The 25,190-nt window shown below is 45.5% G+C and overlaps 1 protein-coding gene across 2 annotated transcripts; it reads left to right on the forward strand.

The window, feature by feature from the left end:
• The first annotated feature begins 1,212 nt into the window (after positions 1-1,212).
• On the forward strand, positions 1,213-21,760 carry DNASE1L3 (deoxyribonuclease 1L3). Of its 2 annotated transcripts, XM_059076265.2 has the most exons (8): positions 1,213-1,353; positions 6,393-6,481; positions 9,624-9,713; positions 10,283-10,395; positions 12,976-13,088; positions 16,128-16,285; positions 21,235-21,331; positions 21,644-21,760. In XM_059076265.2, the coding sequence occupies exons 1-8, from the start codon at positions 1,213-1,215 to the stop codon at positions 21,758-21,760; spliced, it is 918 nt and encodes a 305-aa protein (XP_058932248.1). The 2 variants fall into 2 exon arrangements, with proteins under 2 accessions (XP_058932248.1, XP_066899210.1); XM_067043109.1 differs by lacking the exon at positions 9,624-9,713.
• The last annotated feature ends 3,430 nt before the right edge of the window (positions 21,761-25,190 follow it).

A 25,190-nucleotide genomic window follows, 5' to 3' on the forward strand; every position in this document is an offset into this window, starting at 1 on the left:
ATCTCTAAAAGCTATTTTACTTGGACTGGAATCCTACAATTCTTGCAAAACCTTCCTTTCTTGGGGCCACACAACTCTCTCTCATAAACATTAAATAATATCAGGTTGAATCATGGATCTCTCCAGGGTCTTAAGTGCAAGGGTATTTGACCTATCCCAGCAGACAAGCAACTGATTTTCCTGGCAACACACTGCGAGTAATTGGTATGTTAAACTGTACACAACAAAACTTGCCTTAAAAATTATGTAATGCAAACCAGCCTTGGACTTCCCTGGTGGCACAGTGGTTTAGAATCTGCCTGCCAGGGGCTTCCCTGGTGGAGCAGTGCTTAAGAATCCACCTGCCAATGCAGGGGGCACGGGGTCAAGCCCTGGTCTGGGAAGATCCCACATGCCATGGAGCAACTAAGCCCATGTGCCCCAACTACTGAGCCTGTGCTCTAGAGCCTGAGAGCCACAACTACTGAGCCCACGTGTCACAGCTACTGAAGCCCGCGCACCAAGAGCCTGTGCTCTGCAACAAGAGAAGCCACCACAATGAGAGGCCCATGTACCACAATGAAGAATAGCCCCCGGTCGCAGCAACGAAGATGCAACGCAGCCATAAACAAACAAATAAATAAATAAAATAAAATAAAATAAGAAACAAACCAGACTCTATCTTAATTATGCCCATCAGGGTCATTGGCGAGCTGGAATCTGGGTGTGTCCAGGGATAGCTAGCTGCCAAATCCCAGTGATGGCAGAAAATCTGGCAGAGTTTCCCACTGACCCTGCCCCACCTTGCAGAAGGCTCCACACCCCAGGTGCCCTCTGGGGTGGACCATTTCCGAGTTCATCAACTTCCAGGAAAAGGTACATGGTATGTGACCACAGCAGAGATGACCAGATGTCACAGCTGGCTTCCAGCTGGGTTAAGAGTGACTTTGCAGAGACAGGTGCCTAGATTAGACTGACCAGTTTCCTCATCTGAGTGACAAAACAAGGGATCCCCAAAACTAGCTCATTTCCTTCATTTCCCTGTGGAATGAAACCCATGATCTTCAGTTCCTCAGAGAAGTGAAAGCAGCAACAAGTAATCCAGTAATTCCTGTTATCTGCAGGCTTAACAAATCAGCCAGATGAGTCAGCCGAGCCTGAGGTGGGGGCCAGGAGCCTGAGCTCCAGACACCTCCGTCCTCTCTTCAAGCTCTGAAGCCAGGGGAGCCCAGGATGTCTCTGCCGCTGGCCTCCCTGCTGCTTCTCCTCCTCTCCACCCACAGCGCCCTGGCCCTGAGGATCTGCTCCTTTAATGTGAGGTCCTTTGGGGAATCCAAGAAGGCAAACTTAAAGGCCATGGATGTCATTGTGAAGGTGAGCCCCCTTTCCTGTCAGAAGGATCGCTGGACACCCTTCACACTCTCTCTACAGCCTTCAGACTTTAAGAGACTCAGAAGGAATTTAACTGAAGTTAGTCCCTAGGGTGAAGGTAGCGTGTGTGTGTGTGTGTGTGTGTGTGTGTGTGTGTGTGCGCGCGCACGCGTGCACACGTGCTTTCTCGCTCTCTCTCTCCGCAACCCCTTTCTTCCTCGTTCTCTCCCCCTCCAGCCATCAACCTTACCCCAACTTCCAATTCTAATCTTTCTCCCCACTTAGATAAGACTCTCCTTGGGTAATCTGACCAATGTCTTGAGACTCTGCTCACATTCCTCTGGAGGCAGTTGACTCTATTTAGAGGTTAATTTATTTTTGATGTTGGAGCTGAAACCTTTCCCAGGACTCTGGGTTTTATTACCTTAGAAAATCCCAGAGGCACCACATTCTGGTGGGAGTGCCAGGAGCCCTGGGTTCAGCTTCCACCTGGCAGCCAGGTGCGCTGGCTCCGAAGGCCTTTCTCCTCCCTGAGCACCACCCCCCACCCCTTGCCTTTCAGCAAGAAAGGGTTATTGTGAAATGTAAATGCAGCACAGGGTTACTGTGAAAATGTAATGAGTCCATGATAAGAGCTAACATTTACGGGCTTCCCTGGTGGCGCAGTGGTTGAGAGTCCGCCTGCCAGAACACGGGTTTGAGCCCCGGTCTGGGAAGATCCCACATGTAGTGGAGCGGCTAAGGCCGTGAGCCACAACTACTGAGCCTGTGAGTCTGGAGCCTGTGCTCCACAACGGGAGAGGCCGCGACAGTGAGGCGCCCGCGCACCTCGATGAAGAGTGGCCCCCACTCTCTGCAACTGGAGAAAGCCCTTGCACAGAAACGAAGACCCAACACAGCCAAAAATAAATATGAATAAATAAATTTATTTTTTTAAATAAAAGAGCTAACATTTATAAAGCCTTCGCTAAGCCCACTCACTATATGCCAGGCACTGTAGACGCTTTATATAAGACAACTCATTTAACTTATGTTAAATAAGCTATGATCACACCTGTCATGTCTTCATAAATATTGGCCATCACCTCTTCACCCACAATTCCTTCCTCATAAAGCAGTTTTCTTTCTTAATAACAGCTTAATTTTTTTAATTATAAAGGTATAATTTTTAAATTATAAACTTATAATTTACAAATTAATTTCATTAAATTAAAAATAGTCATTATGGGCTTCCCTGGTGGCGCAGTGGTTGGGAGTCCGCCTGCCGATGCAGGGGACACGGGTTCGTGCCCCGGTCTGCGAAGATCCCATATGCCGCGGAGCGGCTGGGCCCGTGAGCCATGGCCGCTGAGCCTGCGCGTCCGGAGCCTGTGCTCCGCAACGGGAGAGGCCACAACAGTGAGAGGCCCGCATACCGCAAAATAAAATAAAATAAATAGTCATTATGGACTATTTTGAAAATACAGAAACATATAAAGAAGTATCCTATCACTTGAAGATAACAGTTGTTGGTATTTGGGTAACTTTGTTATGGGCATTTTTCTACACAAAAATAAATGCATAAATCTGCATCTACTTTGCAGCATGGAGACACCTTATATCATCAGTTTTGTATTCTGCTTTTATATGAGAAGTATTTCACATGTTATTAATATTCTTTTAAAACACAACTTGTAATGCCTTATGCTGTGTTTGCAACATGTTTCATTTAATGCTTGCCTATTTGGGGATGCTTAGGTTGTTTCCAATTTTTCTGTTGCAATGCATCTTCCTCTTTGATCTGTGTAAGTAATAATAATAACAATACTTTGTTGTTTGCCTCCTATATGGCTGGCACTGCTCTAAGTATCCATCTGTCCTCTAGCAATCTGACTATCATTATGCCAATTTATAGATGACGAAACTGAGGTGTAGAGAAGTAGTAGATACCTTTTTACAATGGAAAACATTCCTCAAAGTGGGAAAACTAGACCAAAGGATTAATGCATTTTTTAAGGCTTTTGATACATATTCTAAAATGTCTTCCAGAAAGATCGAACAGTGATAAGTGACTAAATCAGCAGGCTGGCTGGATGACCAGCACCCAGGTCTCCTTGGTGAACCTTGCAAGGCTGATGCCATGAAATGCAAGCCTATTTTTTTTAAAACATCTTTATTGGAGTATAATTGCTCTACAAAGGTGTGTTAGTTTCTGCTGTATAACAAAGTGAATCAGTTATACATATACGTATGTTCCCATATCTCCTCCCTCTTGCATCTCCCTCCCACCCTCCCTATCCCACCCCTCTAGGTGGTTGCAAAGCACCAAGCTGATCTCCCTGTGCTATGCGGCTGCTTCCCACTAGCTATCTACTTTACATTTGGTAGTGTATATATGTCCGTGCCACTCTCTCACTTCATCCCAGCTTACCCTTCCCTCTCCTCATGTCCTCAAGTCCATTCTCTATGTCTGCGTCTTTATTCCTGTCCTGCCCCTAGGTTCTTCATAACCATTTTTTTTTTTTTAGATTCCATATATGTTAGCACACAGTATTTGTTTTTCTCTTTCTGACTTACTTCACTCTGTATGACAGGCTCTAGGTCCACCCACCTCACTACAAACAACTCAATTTCGTTTCTTTTTATGGCTGAGTAATATTCCATTGTATATATGTGTCACATCTTCTTTATCCGTGCACCTGTCGATGGACACTTAGGTTGCTTTCATGTCCTGGGTATTGTAAATAGAGCTGCAATGAACATTGTGCTATATGACTCTTTTTGAGTTATGGCTTTCTCAGGGTATATAATGCAAGCCTATTGATGGAAGGATCCAGATTTGGACATAGTCTTCCTCCTCTGTCACTACACAGGTGCATCCTCAGCCCCCAGCACTTCTTAATGGCTGCACAGGCCAGTGCTGGTGGCTCTCTCTTCTATGCCCTTCTTGGAGAGGAAACTGGAACATATATGTGCTCTGGAAACAGGACCAGCGGCATATTCCCCCCACTCCATGTCTTTGGAGAGGACAAAATTAACACTGGGGATACCCTGTCCTTGAGCAACAAATTCCAGCCCACCAGGACCCCATACACAGAAAGGTCCCTGTCATCTCTAATGGGCTTCAACTTGGTCTGCACCCTGGTTTCCAGGTTATTGCTCGTCCTGAAGGAGCCACTCCTGCATTTTTACTGAGTTCTTCCTCACCTCTCAGGGCCTGTTCAAATGCCTCCTCCTCCTTGGAGACTTTCCTGATCCTCTGGGTAGATGTAATTAATTATTCCTCAACACTCTCACAGCTCTGACTTTTATATAGCACAAATTTCATTTGCCTCTCATTGTAGCTAGTTCTTTGCATTTGTCTCTCTCACTGATAATGAGTCTCTGAGGGTGGAACTATATTTTAATAGTTTAGCATGCTGGGCTTTGCAGTCATGTAAGCCTGAGTTCAAATCCTACTCTACCACCTATATCGGCTGTGTGACTTTAAACTAGTTACTCAGTCACTCTGAGCTTGGTTTCTTCCTATGCTTAATCAGCTAAAAATCGTAGTCATCTGATAGGGTTGGTGAGGCTCAGAGTAGGCTCACAGTAAATGTTATCTCTTACAGTTATTAACATTATAATTATACCTCTTTATTTCTGCAGTATCCAGCCTGGTATTCTTCACTTACTAATGGTTTAATAAGTATTTACTATTATTATTATTGTAATTATTCAAGCAAAGCCAAGAGGTAGGACATGCAGGGGTCATGACCCTGGGCTCTGGACTTGGGTTGCCTAGGTTCACATTCTGCCTCAGCCATTTTCTAGCTGGGTGACTTTGGATAGTATCTCAGCTTTCCCAGAAAGAACCTCAGGCTCATTGTCTTTAAAATGGACATGATAATAGTACTTACCTCAGGGAGTCCATCATTTATTTCAGAGAAGTTACTTGATTTAACAAAGCACCCAATTTGATACGTAAAACATAGTGCCCAACAATAAAAAAAAACAAACAACCCAATCGAAAGATGGGCAGAAGATCTAAGTAGACATTTCTAAAAAAAAAAGACGTACAGATGGCCAATAGGCACATGAAAAGATGCTCAACATTACTAATTATTAGAGAAATGCAAATCAAAACTACAATGAGGTATGGCCTCACACCAGTCAGAATGACCATCATTAAAAAGTCTACAGATAACAAATGCTAGAGAGGGTGTAGAGAAAAGGGAACCCTCCTACACTGTTGTGGGAATGTAAATTGGTGCCACCACTGTAGAAAACAGTATGGAAGTTCCTCAGAAGAGTAAAAATAGAATTACCATATGATCCAACAATCCCACTCCTGGGCATATATCCAGACAAAACTATCATTCAAAAAGATACATGCACCCATAAGTTCATAGCAGCACTATTCACAATAGACAGGACATGGAAACACCCTAAACATCCATCAACAGATGAATGGATAAAGAAGATGTGGTACTGAATACATATGCACAATGGAATACTACTCAGCCATAAAAAAGAATGAAATAATGCCATTTGCAGCAACATGGGTGTAACTAGAGATTATCATATGAAGTGAAGTAAGTCAGAAAGGAAAAGACAAATACCCTATGATATCACTTATATGTGGAATCTAAAATATGACACAAATGAACCTACCTTGAAGCAGAAACAGACTTACAGACATAAAGAACAGACTTGTGGTTGCCAAGGAGGAGAGGGGAGGGGAGAAATGAGTGGGAGTTTGAGGTTAGTAGATGCAGACTATTACATATAGAATGGATGGACAACAAGGTCCTACTGTATAGCACAGGGAACTATAGTCAATGTCCTGGGGCAAACCATAATGGAAAAGAATGTTAAAAAGAAAGTATTAAAAAAATGTATATATATATGTATAATTGAGTCACTTTGCTGTACAGCAGAAATTAACACAACATTGTAAATCAACTATACTTCAATTCCAAAAAAATAGTGACATAGTATGTTATGTTATAGTAAGTGCCCAATAAAAGATTTCATTATTTGTAGTAAATGGCCTCACACCCCTGGGAATTTTCTCTCTGCAGGTCATCAAACGCTGTGACATCATACTCCTGATGGAAATCAAGGACAGCAAAAACATAATCTGTCCCACACTGATGAAGAGACTGAACGGGTAAAGACAGGGCCCCTGGACACTGTCGGCTCAAAGCCAGGTGCAATAGCATCTGAAAGTCCCTGGGAACTGAAACTAGTGTGAGAGCCAGCACTGGCCCAGACCACCAGGTCACGTGGCCAACACTGCCCAGGCTTTCAACTTTATTAACCATGGTCCTGAGAACATTCAACCAGCTAGTTTTAACATGATAAAGCAAAAGAGGGAAACGGGTGAGGAGTCAGGACCGAGAGAAATGAAAGAAACAGACTAGAGGCTGAGCTGAGAAGTACTGTTACAAAGAAAAGATTGAGCGCAAATATGAAATCATGATATACCCACAGGCTGGAATATTATGTAGCGATTAAAAGTCATGGTTACCATAGAACAGGTTAGAGCTAAATATTCTAGCATGGAAAGATGGCTACCATACATGGAAAAAAGCAAGTTCCGAATTGTAGGTAGAAGAGCCCATTTTAGTAGTCACACTACATCATATATGAATGAGGGTGTGCTTGAGTTTGCGTCGGCATAAAAGAAAGACAGGAAGGATGTGCTCAAGCTGTTAATAGTGGTTACTTCCGGGGCGGTGGTGGGTATGATCGGAGGACCATTGTGGAAGGGGTGTGAGAAGAAAATGGGGAACATTTGCTTTTTATTTTATATACTTCTGTATGATTTGAATATTTGACCAAAATTCTGAATTGACTTTATAAATTAAAATTTTATAAATGAATGTCCTCGAATAGCTTTAAATGATATTGGGTTATATTTATGATTTGTTTCTCAAAGAATTATCCCACCAGAGTGAGTTAAAAATGCATATTCAAGGGCCCCTGTCTATTAATTCTGAGACACACTAATTTCTTAAAACTTCTAATATAATGTTTCTTTTGTAGATATAAGATTAAACAATAGAGTATACAATAGGTACCAAGTTCAATTATGTAAAAAAGCAAAATGAAAGAAAAAACATACAAAAGATTCAAAGGCAATGAACCAAAATATGGACAGCAGTACAAATTTACAAGGAATTTAATGTGATTTCTTCTATAATTTTCTGTATTTTCCGGATTTTCTACAATGAGCATGTTACACTCCCCCTTCCCGTTCCTTATGAAATATTTTAAACATAGTTAAAAGCGCAGAGGAGATAACAAACAGCCATGTACCACCCCATTCAGATTGAAAAAACAGTGTTATCTGGCCATTATTATACTATTTTTATAATTAGGAAAACTCACATTGTGTTTTAGAAATGAATGGTCAATCCAGCCTCATTAGGCTGGGGAGGAAGTACCTTGGATTCTCTCCTTCACACACAGGGCTCTTTGGGCTGACTGTACCCACCTGCTTTGGGCCTCAGTTTCTCATCTGAAAACTCAGACTTGGAGCAGTGTGTCTCCTTTTTAGCCTCCCAGGTCGGTCTTCTGTTTCTGAGTCTGCTCTTGACAATGACAGAGGGAGTGTAGCCCAGGGGTTAGGCACCTATGCTCAGCTCAGACCACCTGGGTTTGGATTCTGGCTTTGCCACGAAGGGCAAGTTACTGAACCTCACTGTACCTCATTTTCCCCATCTGTAAATGGAGATAATAATAGAACCCACCATCTTCCTGGGACGTGGTGATAATTAAATGTAATCGTGCATGTAAGTGGTTGAGCTGTGCCTGGTATGAAGCAGTGGCGACTAAACGTTGGGATGTTCGTTACCAGTCAAAGTAAGGGAATTGTGATGGCAAGTGATGGTCCAGAGGGCCGTAAGAAACAGCTACCGTTAATACCCTAACCAGGGTATCACAGTTGCCAGGCATCCTGTTAATCAATTTACATGTGCTATTTCATCTCCTCCCCACACCAACCTGCAGAGTAGGTACTGTTACTGCTTCCCTTACAGCTGAGGGACTGAGGCACAGAGAGCAGGGACCTGCCCAAGGTCACCCAGCCAGTAAATGGCCAAACCTACTTTTGAACCTGGGTCGTGTCTGTCTCCAAGGCCAATGCTCTATTCTGAGCCCCCTCAGCCGTCCTTGGAGTGGCCCCGGCCAGTTTTCAGAATTATGAGCGATGGAGGGGACGGGGGCTCCAGGCACCTGCCCGCAGTTGGTCTGGATTAAGTCCTCTGACCCCCCAGTGGTCTCGGTTCTCCCCAACCTCCCTAGACTGTGCCATGGACTTCAGGCAGAGCCAGGCCTGTTTGTCTCCTAATTTCCTGTAAGCCAGGAGGGCCCCTCCTCACTTCACAGATGAGTCATTGCGAGTAGTTTGCCAACCCAGGACTTGGCAAGGCTAGATTCAGGACAGGGCCAGCCTTCCCAAACTGGAAAACCAGCAGAATCCACTGTCTGCACTCCTGGGACTCCCGTGACCAGATCTGCCTTAGAATATTCATTCCCAGGAATTTCTGTAGGGTCTAAGTTGGCCCCTAAACACTCTGCTTTTTTCCAATGGAACCTGAGAATATGCCACAGCTTAGACATGCCCCAGATCTTCTCGTGGGAAGATGAAGTAGAATCGCGTCAGGCTCTGCCCAGGGTGGAGTTATCAGCAAGTCTGGCAAACACATCTGAGAGTCAAGTTTCCCTGATAAGGGTGAGTGGTAACATCAATGGGACTTCAGGACAGTATCCTCAGCCCCCAGGACAGAAACAGTAGCTGATTTGGAATCACAGTTCCAGGACTTGTGAGAAAATGCCTGGGGGTTTTCAGAGCAGAAGAGAATGTCCAAAAAAATGTTACTGGGAATCCTGCATGTGATAAATGCTCAGGAGTGGTGCATGGACAGGGTGACCTAGTGAGGGGCTGACTGTGGCCTGAATCTTTCATGGTCTCAGTGGTGTCCCACAGGTACAGGCCAAAGCAGGTGGATTTGGGAGTGAGTAGGATCTGAGTTCAAATCCCAGCTTTGTACTTGCAAATTATAAAAATGGAGTAACGATAGTACCCACCTTATAAGGACAAGAAATAATGGCTGTAAAGATCCTGGTAGATGTTACAGTCCCAGTCAATGGTGGCCCTTCTTATGAGACTCAAAGCTTATGATGAACAGAAGCCCTCCTACATGACGTCATGGGAGATACAGAGGCAGACTGGAAGGAGGGGAACCTAGGCAGTAGATAAACGTTTGTTCTTGACGATGCAATGTAAACTCTTTTTTGTCTTCCAGAAATTCAAGAAGAGGCAAAACATATAACTGTGTGATCAGCCCTCGTCTTGGAAGAAACACATACAAAGAACAGTATGCCTTTCTCTATAAGTAAGTATAAATTATGCTTCCTGGAACATGGTTCACTAATCAATTATGACTGTGAACAGAATCAAAATCTTTTCTTTAAAACCAAATTTGGATCTCTAACCAGTTCTCAATATTGATCAAAATAATTGCTGTAAAAATCAGGGCTGATGCAAAGTATTAACTCTTCAAAACTAATCTACTGGTTGACTCAGTGACCTGGTCAGGAGAGAGAAGAGTTCTTTTTTCTTCATGGTCAAGTCCTGGCTGGGGATGGAAACCTGAGTTGCCCAGCATGGCTTCTCTGAGACTTCATATTCTCATCTTCTTCCTACTAATAATTTGTTTCGAGTCTGACCTTTAAGTTGTGAGTTCCCTAGATAACTAGTATTGCTCAGATGTTCAGCTCCCAAAGGGCTCTGGTCCTTGAGAAGACTTGACTGAGCCTCGTTCTCGGGCAAAAGATCCCTTCCAGCGCTCAAGCCTGCAGGGGAGGCCAACAGAGCTGTGAGAACCTACGTCTGTCCTTCTTGAAAGAAGGAAGAAGACAAATAACTCATCTGGGAGGACTTTCTTTTTTTTTCTTCTTCTAGGGAAAAGCTAGTGTCTGTGAAAGCAAGCTACCTCTACCATGACCATCAGTCTGGCGATGTAGATGTATTTTCCAGGGAACCCTTTGTGGTCTGGTTCCAGTCACCCCACACCGGTAAGACCCACAGGCCCCTCTCACCCCTGATATCCCCAGCGATCCCATACACAGGCAGCAGCCCTGAGTGTGGGCTGTGATCCCAGGGTTTATGCAGCATCTTGAGTGAGGCATCAGGCTTGACATGACCGTTAAGAACTTCTACCACTTGAATGTAGACGATGCAGCATAGTTTGATGACACAAGGCTGGGTTCTCAGAATGCCACGACTCAAGACTTCCTCAGCTAAGAAGCCACTTTCTTAAATCAATGATAACCTTACTCTCTTTGCAGCATTTAGGCTGATGGAAATTATTTACAAAAATCCCTTAGTCCCAATCAAGTACAGCTATTCCTTCATTTGAAAAATTTGAGCAATGGCCAGCAAAGATGATCTCCTAACCTAGAATCACACTGTCCCTCCAGTACCCACTGAGCAATCTCCCCCCACAGACTGGGGGTGGAGAGGAAATCCAGAAGATTGTACCCTGATCTCTGACAACAATAGTACTTGTATTAGTCGCTAACAATTATTGATCCCTGATAAGTGCCAGGTTCCTGTAATCTTTGCAACACCCTGCAAGGTAGCAACTAGGATTATCTCAACATTACACTGGAAGAGACTGAGGTTCAAATAGATGGAGTCACTTATTCAAGGTCACTCAGCAGTTATGGAAGTGGACGAGCCAGGGTTGCAACTCAAACTAGCATCTCGGGAGCCCACACTTTTTACCACCATGCAACCCTCAATGGACGGTCAAGAATTAATTTGGTTTATAGACTGGAACTATATAGAATCAAATATTTTTTCAACACCCACTACATGTCAGGCTCTGTTCTGGGCACTGGACAAGACAGACAAAAGGTCCCTGCCTTTGTGAAGTTATGTTGCAGCAGGGGAGACAGAGAATGACCAAATAAATATATGCAGAGCTGTACATATGAACACCTATATCTATACTACACAAATATTAACATCTTGAACTATGAAGTTCACTATTTTGGCAGAGGGTTAATTAGCTTAGGGGCAGAGTATTTCAGGAAAACAAACATGGGAGAATGGTAGGAAATTCTCAGTAGGAAAACAAACAAACAAACAAACAAATGAGGAGATGGGGGCTACTGAGGGCAAGAAATGCCTTTTAGAGAGCATGTTTCATAATCGTCTTTGTCATGCACACAACTCACATTTAGCTGACCTGGCAGAGTTAGGAGAGGCCCTCCCCACCAAATGATTATTTCTTCTCTGAGAGAGTCCTCAGCCTTTGTGAACTGCTAAACAAACCTGTTTGTCTGGAGCTTCCACCCTTCCCTACCCCTCCCCACCCTCCACACCCACCCCGGCTGGGATGGCACTACAGCTGTGTCATGTCTGGAGTCTTTTATCTTGCCCAAGGAAATGTCTTTATGTCCCGCCTGTTTGGGATTAAAGATGAAGGAGTTGGCCATTCATCTATCTTTTCTTTCCTCCATTCATTCTCTCATTCATTCATTCATGTATTCAATCAACAAACATATCTGAGCACCTCCAATGTGCCGGGCACGGGCACGGGCACGGTGCTAGGTCCTGGAGCCAAGAGGGTGAACAAGACAGATAAGCCTGCTCTCACAGAGCTGAGGTTCCCGTGGGCCAAACTAAGGAGCCAAGCAGGTAATTTCAGAGCATGAAGGCAGTAAGCAGGGTTCACTGAATAGCGGGGTGAGGGACCACCTTAGACAGGGCAATCAGGGATGGCCCCTTGGAGGTGACAATGGCTGTGACCCGAAGAAGCCAGTCACAGAGAGGTGGTGGAAAGGCATTCTGGAGGGAGGGCACACAAGCTCAGAGGTGGGAAAGGAGCTGGGGTGTTTAGGGGACCAAAAAGAGGGTGGGGAGTGGAGAGGAGGAGTGAGGGAGAGAGTGAGAGACAGGCTGCTGGACCAGGATATGGGCCTGGAGACAGGCTGCCTGCTATGGGACTTGAGCAGTGATCACTCAACAGCCCCCTGCCCCTGCGTAGGAGTGGGGACCCAGGCACAGAACAAGGGAAAGCCCGAGGAGGAGGTATTCAGAATGACACAGATGGGCAAGGCGCCCACATCCCCTCTCTCAGGCTCCCTCAGTCCCTCCTGGTGGGGGAGGTTTTCAGACACTCCACAAAGGACCACTTTGTGTTTTGAATAAACTTTTCCAGGCTTTTTTTTTTTTTTTTTTCTGATTACAAAAGGAGTATAAACTGACAAGCCTCAATTTTTTAAATGAGAAAAAACATTTTTTCTTATTCCAAAGCCAAACAGCCTTCATATTTTTTAAAAATAGAAAATGCAGGTTTTTTTAAAATGAGAAAATAAAAACACCCACAATGCCAGTGAGGAACGCTGTCTACCAGCTTTCTCTTAGCCACGCAGGGCGAGTCGGAGAAAAGAGGCTTTCATGTGCTGAGAATAGCTGCCTTATGACCCTAAGATCATTCAAATCTCAACCACTGGACCCTCTGGAAATGGGGGGCCCCAGACGACACAGTCCGTGCCTTTTGGGGGGACAGCCTGTTTCCCTCAAGCAGTGTTCGTGGAATCTTGCCAGAGGAAATGTGTGACCTCCGCCTCTTTGCTCGTCCTCAGCTGTCAAGGAATTCGTGATTGTTCCCCTGCACACCACCCCTGAGACATCCGTTAAAGAGATTGATGAGCTGGCTGATGTCTATATGGATGTGAAACGTCGCTGGAAGGCGGAGGTGATGACCCTCTGTGTCTGCTGATTTCCCGTCTAGCAGGGGCAGAATCTGGTCCCTGAGAGGCATGAGTGGCTCTGAGGGAGGGTGAGGACGCAGGGCCTGTGCAGACCACCACCACTTTAGAGCCTCATTTTAGGCCTTTCCTCAGCCCTAAATATCTTTCTGCTGAATCTGCCTGTGTCCCATCCATGTGGGCCTTGGGAGTTCATACCCTGCTCCACTAATAATGGCTGCCAACATTCACTGAGCGAATGAGTAGCTGGTGCCGGGTACTATGCTAAGGCTGGACATGGACAAGTTTATTTAATCCTCCCAATATCCTGATGAGGTAACTATTTTGATCATTCCCACTTCACAACTGAGAATAGTAAGACAAAGAGAGGCCAGGAGTCTTTCAGCTACAAGTGACAGAATCTCAAAATGGCTCATGAAAAGGAAGAGCAATTTATTGGTTCAGGCATAGCTGGACCCAGGGCTCAGACAAGGTAATCAGGGCTTATCTTGTCTCTCTCTCCATCTCTTGTCCTTCCTTTCCCCTGGGTGGGCTCCATTCTCAGGCTGGCTCCACCCTTATGATGGTAAGATAGCCAGCAGCTTCCAGAGCAACTGACAAATTTTCTGCCCCACAATGCAACAAATACCCTGGGATTGAGTCTCATTGGCTATGATTGTGTCACATGTCCATCCCTGAACCAATCACTGTGATCAGGTGGTTGAGATGCTCTGATTGGTTAAGTCTGTTTCAGCTCTACCACTAAGGTGGAGGAGGGAGATAGTTTCCCAAAGAAATTAGGGGTGCTATTCTCACAGAAGGGGAATACATCCACCATCCCTCTTGGTTTCAATTATTTCCTCACGTGGACAACAGGGATGCCACCTCCTGGGTCTGTGAGGCCTATGAAAGCTCTTGGCAAATATGGAAGTGCTTCAGAGGGCTCTTCCTCATTCTTCTTTTCTCCTTTTGAGATGTGACTCCAGTGACCCCCTTCCTCCTCCTCAGTTCTGCTGCTCAAAGTGCAAAATCAGTCAAATAAAGTGTGGACACAGAGCTGGGGCATAGCGCACACAAGGGGTATATTTCGCTGCTTAATTGTAAAAAGCAGGGCAAGAGAAAGACTCATTTGCTCCTAAAATTATAAATTCCACTCATTCATTCAACAAAAATTTATTGAGCATCTGTTAAGTGCCAGGCAGTGGGGAGCCATCAGTGGCACAAAAATGAACAAGAGGGGAAACTGTTGTGCTCTGAGGGAGAGGCCTTCAGTGAAGCTGATCAGGGTTCAGTAGCCTAGAGCAGGTCACTTTACCCCTCTATCCTTTTTCCACAGGGCTGTCAAAGGTTCCTTCTACCTCCTGGTGTTTATTGTAAGATTTAATTTAACTTTAGAAAATGCTTAACGCTGAGCCTGGCACACAGTGAATGCTCAGTAAATCATGCCTATATTAATAGAAGCTGGTTGACACTCAGGTTAAGGATGACATCCTGTCCTCAACTGCACCCACCCACCTCAAGGAAAACCATGATACCCCAGGTCAAAATAAAATGTTTTTGACGAAAACTCTAAAGTCAGCAGCAACAACGCCAAACAATAGCACAAGCAAGGAAATCTGCGTTTCCTCTTGAGGAATATTAAAATTGTTCCAAGAGCCCGGCAAGGAAAAACATTTCCAAGATAGAATGCTCTGATGGTGGCCTCGGGCCAGAGGCGGACAGCTCATTCTATCTCCCCCCCACACCCCCCACTTAAGCGTCTTCTCACTTCCTCAATAGGCAAAATTTCCACAGGAGTAAGTTCCTAGCTTCAAAAGAGGAGAGAAAGAGCAGTGCCAAAGCTGTCAAATATACCACCCGAGTTCATTTTCCCTGCTTGGAAACAAAAGGCATCAGTTCATTCATATGTTTATACCTTACAGTAGTTTAAGCCAGAGACAAAAGAAGTGAGGGAATAACTGAGCTGGATTCTTCCATCCCCACCTAAATCTGCACCCTAAATTAGAGAGATTTGGTGACTAAGAACAGGAGAGAGCAGCTACAGCAAACAACCTTCTCCCCACTGAGAACACACTTCCTTGTCATACTCGCCTGTCAAATACTCATCAGAACTGTGACTCAATTTTAAACTGTGGCCTCTTCTTTTAAAAAGCAAAATGAAATTAAGACCCTTTATTATTTTGCTAGGGCTGCCGTAACAAAGTACCAAAGACTGGATGGCTTTAACAACAGAAATTTATATCCTCACAGTTCTGGAAGGCTGGATGTCCAAGACCAAAGTGGCAACAGGGTTTGGTTCTTCTGAGGCCCCTCTCCTTGGTCTTCCCCGTGTCTATGTCCTACTCTCTCTCTCTTTTTTTTTTTTGAGGTACGCGGGCCTCTCACTGTTGTGGCCTCTCCCGTTGCAGAGCACAGGCTCCGGACGCGCAGGCTCAGCGGCCATGGCTCACGGGCCCAGCCACTCCGCGGCATGTGGGATCTTCCCGGACCGGGGCACAAACCTGCATCCCCTGCATTGGCAGGCGGACTCTCAACCACTGCGCCACCAGGGAAGCCCCTAATCTCTTTTTATGAGGACACGAGTCACATCAGATTAGGGTCCACCCATATAACCTCTTTTTACCTGAATTAGTTCTTTAAAGGTCATCTACAGGGCTTCCCTGGTGGCGCAGTGGTTGAGAATCCGCCTGCTGATGCAGGGGACACGGGTTCGTGCCCTGGTCCGGGAAGATCCCACATGCCACGGAGCAACTAAGCCCGTGAGCCATGGCCGCTAGGCCTGCACGTCCGGAGCCTGTGCTCCGCAACGGGAGAGGCCACAACAGTGAGAGGCCCGCATACCGAAAAAAAAAAAAAGGTCATCTACAAATACAGTCACATTCTTAGGTACTGGGAGTTAGAACATATGAATTTCGGGGGACACAATTCAGCTGATAGTAGAACTCATCGTTTATTGGGTGTGCGAGGTGGAGTCATTGCTACTGGTTCTGCCTGAAAGCATTAGACAACAATGCCTACAGGTGATAGTTTTGAATCTTGTCTTTCAGAATTTCATTTTCATGGGTGACTTCAATGCCGGCTGCAGCTATGTCCCCAAGAAGGCCTGGAAGAACATCCGCCTGAGAACAGACCCCAAGTTCATTTGGCTGATCGGGGACCAAGAGGATACCACGATCAAGAAGAGCACAAACTGTGCCTATGACAGGTAGGAGGCATCTGCCAGACCACCGCTAGCCCACACAGTGCTTGGTGTGCATTGGAAAACGTGGCCCCCTCTGGGCAGATGAAGCTCTTGGCTTGGAGAGCTGAGCCAATTAGACTTTAAGCTTCTCCACTGGGTACTTCGTGCAGTATGCAACCTGCGTGGCCATATATGGTGGCCTTGGTCACTGTAGCTTAGCAGTGGCAAGTGCAGGCTTTGCTGTCAGACGGGCCTGGGTTCAAATCCTGGCTCTACCACTTAATATGTCTGGGACCAAGAGACTTAAGCTCTCTGTGTCTTTGTTCCCTTACCCGTAAAATGGAGATTGTAGTAGTGCCTCACTCGTATATGAAGACTAAACAAAGTAACATATATAAATCTTCACATGCAATGTCTGGAATATGGTAAATGCTCTATATGTTCATTGGCTGTCAATTATTCCATCACAAAGACATACCACAGTTTATTCACTCAGTCCTCTGTCACTGGGCATTAGTTTATTACCAAGGGTTTGCTATTAAAAGCATAGCTGAAATGAACATCCTATATAAGCATTTTGTGTTTATTTATGATTTCCTCAGGGTAAAAGCCTAAAAATGAGACTAGTTAGTGCAAGGAAATGTACACTTCTAATGCTTGTGCTATACACTTTTTTTTTTTTTGGCTGTGCCTCACAGCTTGTGGGATTTTAGTTCCCTGACCAGGGACTGAACCCAGGCCATGGCACTGAAAGCGCCAACGACTCCTAACCACTGGACTGCCAAGGAATTCCTACACATTTCTAAATGCAAATATATATATTTAAATAATAGCATTCTCTGGTACTTGTAAAGCCTCCCTGGAGATTTTCAATCAGCTTTCAACTCTGCTCCTTAAGTCAGGAGGGAGGTGAGGGGGGACCTGAAGCGTGTGAATGTTCATGACTGGCACATCCACAGCGGACCCCACAGGCAGAAAAGTCCCTAGAAGCCCTGTTTCCAGCAGTGGTTGCTGTTCCCCGAGCTCAGTCTGCACGAGATGGCCATCTGCAAGCAGACAGTTTCCATTTCTCTAGTTTTGAGTTCTGATTTTCCTTTCCATCCCATGACCTCCTCTGTTCCTGTTAGAGCTTTCAGGGCTGGTGGGCCCTCTGCAGACATCATCACTCCTGCTCCCCAAGGTGGAAACAGCCCTGGCCCTGGGGAAAGTAGAACCACGGTGAGAAGTTACAGGAGACTGAGCTTCCTGGGTACCTGCCCCCTCCATCCCATTTTGAGAGGCTGCAGCAAAGCTGGTTGGAGAGGGTCACTCAACCCACTCGCCCACTTGCACATGCCAGCTGTGTGGCCTTGGGCAGGTCAAGTCCCTTCTGTGGTCTCATTCTTTGTCCCTGGCAGAGGAGAGGGAGGTGATCGAAAGTAATGGAGCAGAAGGACAGTGAATCCCAGGGAAAGATGGATCAGATGGGGTGGCGGAACAGGTTAAAAAAGGTGTTAAAGGACCCCCAGTATTACGCACTTGTATGCCAAAGGATGGCAGGATTACAGTGTGCTTTTTTAAACATTAATTTCTTGTTTTGCTGCTCTGAATTGTCTATGTTTTCTGTAACAGTATATATCTTTTATGGTTTGTAAAAAGGCATATGAGGGGAGAAGATGAAATGGCCTCAATTCCAGTCTTTGTTCTGTGTGCAAATATTTATCGAACACTTTCCATGTGCTGAGTGCTAGTGGACAGGCCGAGATGCCCAGAGCTGCTGGCTGGGCACTGGAGCAGCCTCAGGGAGCTTAGTGTGATCCACAGACTCACCAGCACACAGAACTAGCAGAAGTCTGAAATGGGGGAGCCTTAACTATGCTGTTCTTGACGCTCTGGGTCTGAAAGGATGGCTTCAGGAAATCTCCACCCAAGGGACCTCCCTGGCGGTCCAGTGGTTAAGACCTCTCCTTCTGATGCAGGGGGTTTGATCCCTGGTTGGGGAGCTAAGATCCCACATGCCTTGAGGCCAAAAAGCCAAAAAAACATCAACCAGAAGCAATATTGTAACAAATTCAATAGACTTTAAAAGTGGTCCACATCAGGGCTTCCCTGGTGGCGCAGTGGTTGAGAGTCCGCCTGCCAACGCAGGGGACACGGGTTCGTGCCCCGGTCCGGGAAGATCCCACATGCCGCGGAGCGACTGGGCCCGTGAGCCACGGCCGCTGGGCCTGCGCGTCCGGAGCCTGTGCTCCGCAGCGGGAGAGGCCACAACAGTGAGAGGCCCGCGTACCGCAAAAAAAAAAAAAAAGTGGTCCACATCAAAAGAAAAAAATCTTAAAAAAAATCTCCACCCAAATGCGAAGAGTTTACTTATGGAGATTAGTTAAAAATTAACCAGGTGGTGTTGGTTGCAAACAAAGGAAACCAGGTCAGCCGGTCGGAATCAGGGAAAGCTCACTGGACAGTCATGGGCTGGCAGTTTAACCCAGCTTGTCATTCTTCAGCCAGTCAGCTGGGGCCATGTAGACCCCAACCGCATCACCACACTCGGGATACATTAGATTCCATTTAGCCAACATGTTCCCATTTAGTGTCATCACTGCAAAGCAACTGTACTATGGTTTTTCTCTGTATTTGTCTTTAAGTCTATTCATTTATTACTGAAATAAATATATTTTAAAAGGAAATTTCATAAAGCTAAGGTAAGAAAACAGCACCACTTGCCATAAATAAAAAATAATTGTAAAAGTAAGCCCAGTGAAAACCGAACAATGTTACATTATACCTTAATTCTCTTGTCTGCAGAATTCTCTCTCCTGGTCAAAATAGGAGCTTAGGGAGGCATTAAAGATAAACCAGAACCTTTCTCCATAATTGAATCAGGAAAAGTAAAAATAACTGCAAAGGGAACATCTTTTCAGTACACAAGCCATTGCAATGCGCTGTGTTGTCCATGTCTTTTCCACCACCAGGGCTCCCTGCTTACACAAGGGACACTGTCCTGGTGCCTACAGATCACCACAGAGCTGACCCTGTTTCCCAACCATAGGCACTGTCCTGAGGGTCTCTGTCGGGGAGGGGGAAATTTCTGTCTCAACCCCTCTTGAGTTCTTATGGCTGGACTATAATAAAATTGACACAAGACCAATTAATAGGAGAAAAAGAAACAAATCTTAATTTGTGCACATGGAGGTTTCATAGAAATAGGACCTAAGTGGTCAAATCGCAGCAATATCTTTTTTGATCTACCTCCTAGAGTAATGAAAATAAAACCAAAAATAAACAAATGGGACTTAATTAAACTTAAAAGCTTCTGCACAGCAAAGGAAACCATAAACAAAACAAAAAGACAACACACAGAATGGGGAGAAAATATTTGCAAATGGAACAACTGACAAGGGATTAATCTCCAAAATATACACACAGCTCATGCAACTCTATGACAAAAATACAAACAGCTCATGCAGCTCTATGTCAAAAAAACAATCAAAAAATGGGCAGGAGATCTAAATAGACATTTCTCCAAAGAAGACATACAGATGGCCAAAAGGCACAGGAAAAGATGCTCAACATCACTAATTATCAGAGAAATGAAAATCAAAACTACAATGAGGTATCACCTCACACCAGTCAGAATGGCCATCATCAAAAAGTCTACAAATAACAAATGCTGGAGAGGGTGTGGAGAAAAGAGAAACCTCCTACACTGTTGGTAGGAATGTAAATTGGTACAACCACTACGGAGAACAGTATGGATGTTCCCTAAAAAACTAAAACTAGAACTACCGTATGATATAGCAATCCCACTCCTGGGCATATATCCAGAGAAAACCATAATCCGAAAGGATACATGCACCCCAGTGTTCACAGCAGCACTATTTACAACAGCCAAGACTTAAATGTCCATTGTCAGAGGAATGCATGAAGAAGATGTGGGACATATATACAATGGAATATTACTCAGCCATATAATGAAATAATGCCATTTGCAGCAGCATGGGTGGACCTAGAGATTATCATACTAAGTAAGCCAGACAGAGAAAGACAAATATCATATGATATCACTTGTATGTGGAATCTAATTTAAACAAATAAAGATACAAATAAACTTATTTACAAAACAGAAACAAACTTACAGAGATTGAGAACAAACTTATGGTTACCAAAGGGGGAATGTGGGATAAATCAGGAGCTTGGGATGAACACACACACACACACACACACACACACACACACACACACACTCTACTATATATAAGATAGATAACCAAGAAGGACCTACTGTACAGCACAGGGAACGCTACTCAGTATTCTGTGATAACCTATATGAGACAAGAATTTTAAAAAGAATGAATATATGTATGTGTATAACTGAGTCACTTTGCTGTACACCTGAAACTAACACAACATCGTAAATCAACTATACTCCAATAAAATTTTTTTAAAAAGTGGTCAAAGCAGGCAGCTTTTATACTTTTTAGACCAAAAAACACAATACATTTGTAAGGAATTGAGAGGACAAAGAAACACAGGTTTTGGGTTCTCAATGAGTGAAGAATCTAAAGAGAATTTGGGCTTGGAGTAGTGAATTAAAGAAGTAACAAGGTTTGTTCACACAGGCTTCTTGGCCTGAATTCCCTTTCTCTGGGGATAAGAGTGCTGGTCCTTCCTTCTACCTCCAGATGCAGGGAGTGCATCTTTCACAGGGGAGATGTATTTCCTGCTTTCAGCGAGACCGACAGGAGGGTCAGAGTGTCCCTAGTGCATTAGCCGTTTAAGTAACTTTAATTCAAAATAATCAATATGCTACTGTGGCATATTTTGGGGTGGCCCACCCTGAGCTTCAACACAAGCTAAAACCAGGGTTGGACTTTTGAACTCCATGTGAAAGTGCCAAGCGGTTCAGTCATTCTAGATGTCAAGCAGGAAGCCTGGTTTGATCTCAGAAATCAACAGGGTGGATTAATGTGACTATCTTCCCTCTTCTTCTCCAGGATCGTGCTTAGAGGACAAGAGGTTGTCACCTCTGTTGTTTCTCAATCAAGCAGCATCTTTGACTTCCAGAAAGCTTACAGGTTGACCGAAGAGGAGGTACAGCTGTCATCTTGTTTTTCTGTGCCACCCTCCTGGGAAGATGGGTTGGTGTCACCCAGTGGTGGTTCAGGTCACCAATGGAGATCTGACATTGAGCCGCTGGACCTTGAGTCTCCAAGTCTATGATTCCGTGACTTGAGGACCTGCCTCAATTTCTGACTGAACTGGTGCAGGGACAGTTCTCCCAGTGCATGTTCTGTTGGGTGACTTGGGGCGTTTCATCCTGGGCCTCCCTCAGCTTGAATTCGTTCATCATTAAAATGAAAGTGTCTCCTAATTCCCGAATTTATCTCTCCTCTCTCTTTACAGGCCCTGGATGTCAGCGACCACTTTCCAGCTGAATTTAAACTTCAGTCTTCAAGGGCCTTCACCAACAGCGAAGAATCTGTCTCTCCAAAGAAGAAAAAAAAGACCAGTCGCGCCTAGATACAAGGGTGCTATTTTATTAACCATTTCTTGCCTCTACATAAAGCAGCTCCAATAGGTAGGAACTGTTCCCAGCACTCAGGAAACAAGACTGTCCCAACTGCTTTCATTTTTCAACTTGTATCTAATTCATCTTGAGCCAAATTGGGAAGAGTGTCTTCTATTCTCCCTCTAGAGCTCGAGCTCATACCTCCCCTGAATTACTCAAAAGGAAACTAGGGTCTTCTGCAGTCCAAAACGATGGCCTTCATGTCTGGAGCTAGAGCCTCATCAGGTGTCACTGCTCTACCTGCCAAGAGAGGCCGCAGGAAGAGGAACATCAGCTTTCCATCTTCTTGAGGGCGTCCTGTTCTATGCGAAATGACCAGAAATGCCAGGAACACCAAGGCCCCAACTGTAGCCCATGATTTGGGCAATGAACTGCTTTAGGATCTGGCCCTCCTGTCTGAGGTCAGGCTACCATCATATCTTGCAGGGATGAAGGGTGAAGGCCATTCCCACTGGTCTCCTTGCTTCCAAACAGTCCTCCAACTCAGCCAGCCCAGTAACCACCAGTGTCATCCTTTGAAATTCCAATCTGACCACAGCACCCGCCCTTTCCCACCTCCTGCTTTAAAAGCCACTGAAGGAGCTCCCGTCACCACATGGAGAGAGCCCAGGGCATTTGGACACCCATGAAGGTCTCTGTTACCTGACCTATCATGTCAGCCTTACCTTCATCCCACCTTTCATTTTTGCCCAGCAGGACTGCCCCTTCCCCGCAAGCCCCAAGCTCTCCCTCCTTCAGGGCTCTGGCTCAGCCCATCCCAGAGCCTGGGCAAGTAACCCTGGCCACCCCAACATATGCCATACCCCTATTATAACATTCACCACATTGCATGTCACCAAGGCCACTATTGGGGCTCTTTGGGGGACCTGGTGGGACAAAGGCCCAGTTGGCTGGGAGGGACTGAGGATTTTGTTATCTTTTTGCAACTAAAGACTTGCAGAGGAGTCCAGCAGCGAGGCACCATTTTACCTATATCCACGGTGACCATTTTTTCGGTTTGTTTTGCTTTGTTTTCCCTTATATAGTTTCTCTGTCCAAGTAGTACATGAACAGGGCTAAATCTCCAAGCAGTACCAAGGAATAAGCAAAGAGAAGGAACGCTGTGCCTTGGCGCCCCTGGTGTCCTGTCTCAGAAGCAGCCCCTCCTACCAGCTTAAGCATTCCACCAGAGAGTCTGCATAAATAAGCACTGTGTGTAACTTTGAGAAATACAGAGTATAGCATTCTATACACGTGGTCCCTCTCTAATGATTTTCCTAAATATATCCAGGACGATGTGACTTTTGATATAAGAAAATGAGACTGTAAGCCTGATATTAAAAAAAATAAATTTATTTATTTATTTGTTTGGTTTTTGTTTTTTTTTTTGGTTGTGTTGGGTCTTTGTTGCTGTGCACGGGCTTTCTCTAGTTGTGGCAAGCGGGGCTACCCTTCATTGCGGTATGTGGGTTTCTCATTGTGGTGGTTTCTCTTGTCATGGAGCACGGGCTCTTGGCATGCGGGCTCAGTAGTTGTGGCTCACGGGCTCTAGAGCACAGGCTCAGTAGTTGTGGAGGATTCTTAACCACTGTGCCACCAGGGAAGCCCAGAGGCTGTATTTTTATTAACAGGACTTGCTTCGTTGAAAGGTAGGCCAGGCAAGCCTTTGGGTACGTATGGCTCTCGCTTAATTATTTAGAATGAATTTCTGGCATACAAGGAATCAGGCCAAGTTTCCATTTCTTTCTTTTTTTTCTACTTTTTGGTCGTGCCAGGTGGCTTGCAGGATCTTAGTTCTCCAACCAGAGATTGAACCTGGGCCCTGGGAAGTGAAAGTGTGAAGTCCTAACCACTGAACCGCCAGGGAATTCCCTTTTTTTCTTTAACAAATTTATTTACTTATTTTTGGCTGCGCTGGGTCTTTGTTGCGGCGTGCAGGCTTTCTCTAGCTGTAGAGAGCGGGGGCTACTCTTCATTGTGGTGCGCGGGCTTCTCACTGCGGTGGCTTCTCTTGCTGCAGAGCACGGGCTCCAGGTGCGCAGGTTTCCGTAGTTGTGGCGCACAGGCTTACTTGCTCCGGGGCACGTGGGATCTTCCCGGACCAGGGCTCGAACCCGTGTCCCCTGCATTGGCAAGCGGATTCTTAACCACTGCGCCACCAGGGAAGCCCTCCATTTCTTCATCATTCACCACAGCAAGCATTTTGGCGAGTCCTGAGAAATGGAGATGCCCCTATTTCCAGTCTTCGCTAGTTTCTTGTCTTCATCAACACTCCTTTCCTGCCTCAAACAAACATGCTCCCCAGTTCCCTTCATCCTGTCCCTGTGAGTCAGTGGCGGGGGTGGGAAGGAGAGAAGGGAGCTTCTCCAGGTCAGCAACCCTGGCTCCCATCTCTCCCTCGGACTGGAGAAGGCAAGTATAAAGAGCAGTTGCCAAACCGGGAGGGGAAAGCGTGACAAACTGGAGGCCACATCCCTCTTTCCTCACAGAAGGAGAAAAAGCACCCAGCTCAGGGATGTGTGGGTGAGAGAGCCTCACACCTGTGTCAGCCACCTAGGATCCCTATCGGGGCTTCCACCCAAATAGTCCTGAAGGCAGAGGCCACACTGAGGAGCCATTATCCCATGTCACTTACCCACAGGTCACATCCTGAAGGAGGAGTGGGTAACTGCAGCCCCACAGGACCCTGGCAGCAGTGTGTTCAAGCTTTAGGATTCAGGGAAACTACTGAAATTAAGTAAATCTAAAGGAATTTCAAGGAAACAAGGATGCACACACATACACACTTGATCCTTCTGGGAAAATGGGTTGGGAAACAGTGAGTGCCCTGCATAGAACACTAGCTGCATGACTGCTTGGTTCCCCAGCCTTCATGGGGCCAAGGGCAAAGGGGACGGCCCTACTCCAAGTCACTGACTCTTGTTTGATGACATCGCAGCCTCCGTACTGGTCCCACCACTTCCCCCCTACGATCTGTTCTCCTCCTACAACCAGGGTGTGCTCCCTAAAATGCAAATCTCATCCTGTCTCTCCCCTGCCTTAAACCCTCAATGGCTCCCCATTTCTCTCCAGATAAAGACCCAAGTCCTCACCATGGCCCACAAAGCTCTGTGGTTCTTGGCTTTCACTTACCTTTCCAACTCCATTTTCAACCATGTACATTCTGTAGCCACATCACGTTGTTCCTCTGTTCTTCAGGCTCTCCCCAGCCTCTGGGCCTCTTCACGTGCTGTTTCCCTCCTCCTGCATCACTCTCCTCCCCCTTCATTTAGCAAACTTCTCATTCCTCGAAACTCAACCTAAACCTCACTCAATCAGAGAGGCCTCCTCTGATCAGCTCTCCCCAGTCTATTTTGGGACTGTCATTTACATCTTCCCACAGTGCCCTGTGTGTCCCCTTTC

This window comes from Kogia breviceps, chromosome 10 (genome assembly GCF_026419965.1).
Source record: "Kogia breviceps isolate mKogBre1 chromosome 10, mKogBre1 haplotype 1, whole genome shotgun sequence".
In the NCBI taxonomy this organism is placed as follows: Eukaryota; Metazoa; Chordata; class Mammalia; order Artiodactyla; family Physeteridae; genus Kogia; species Kogia breviceps.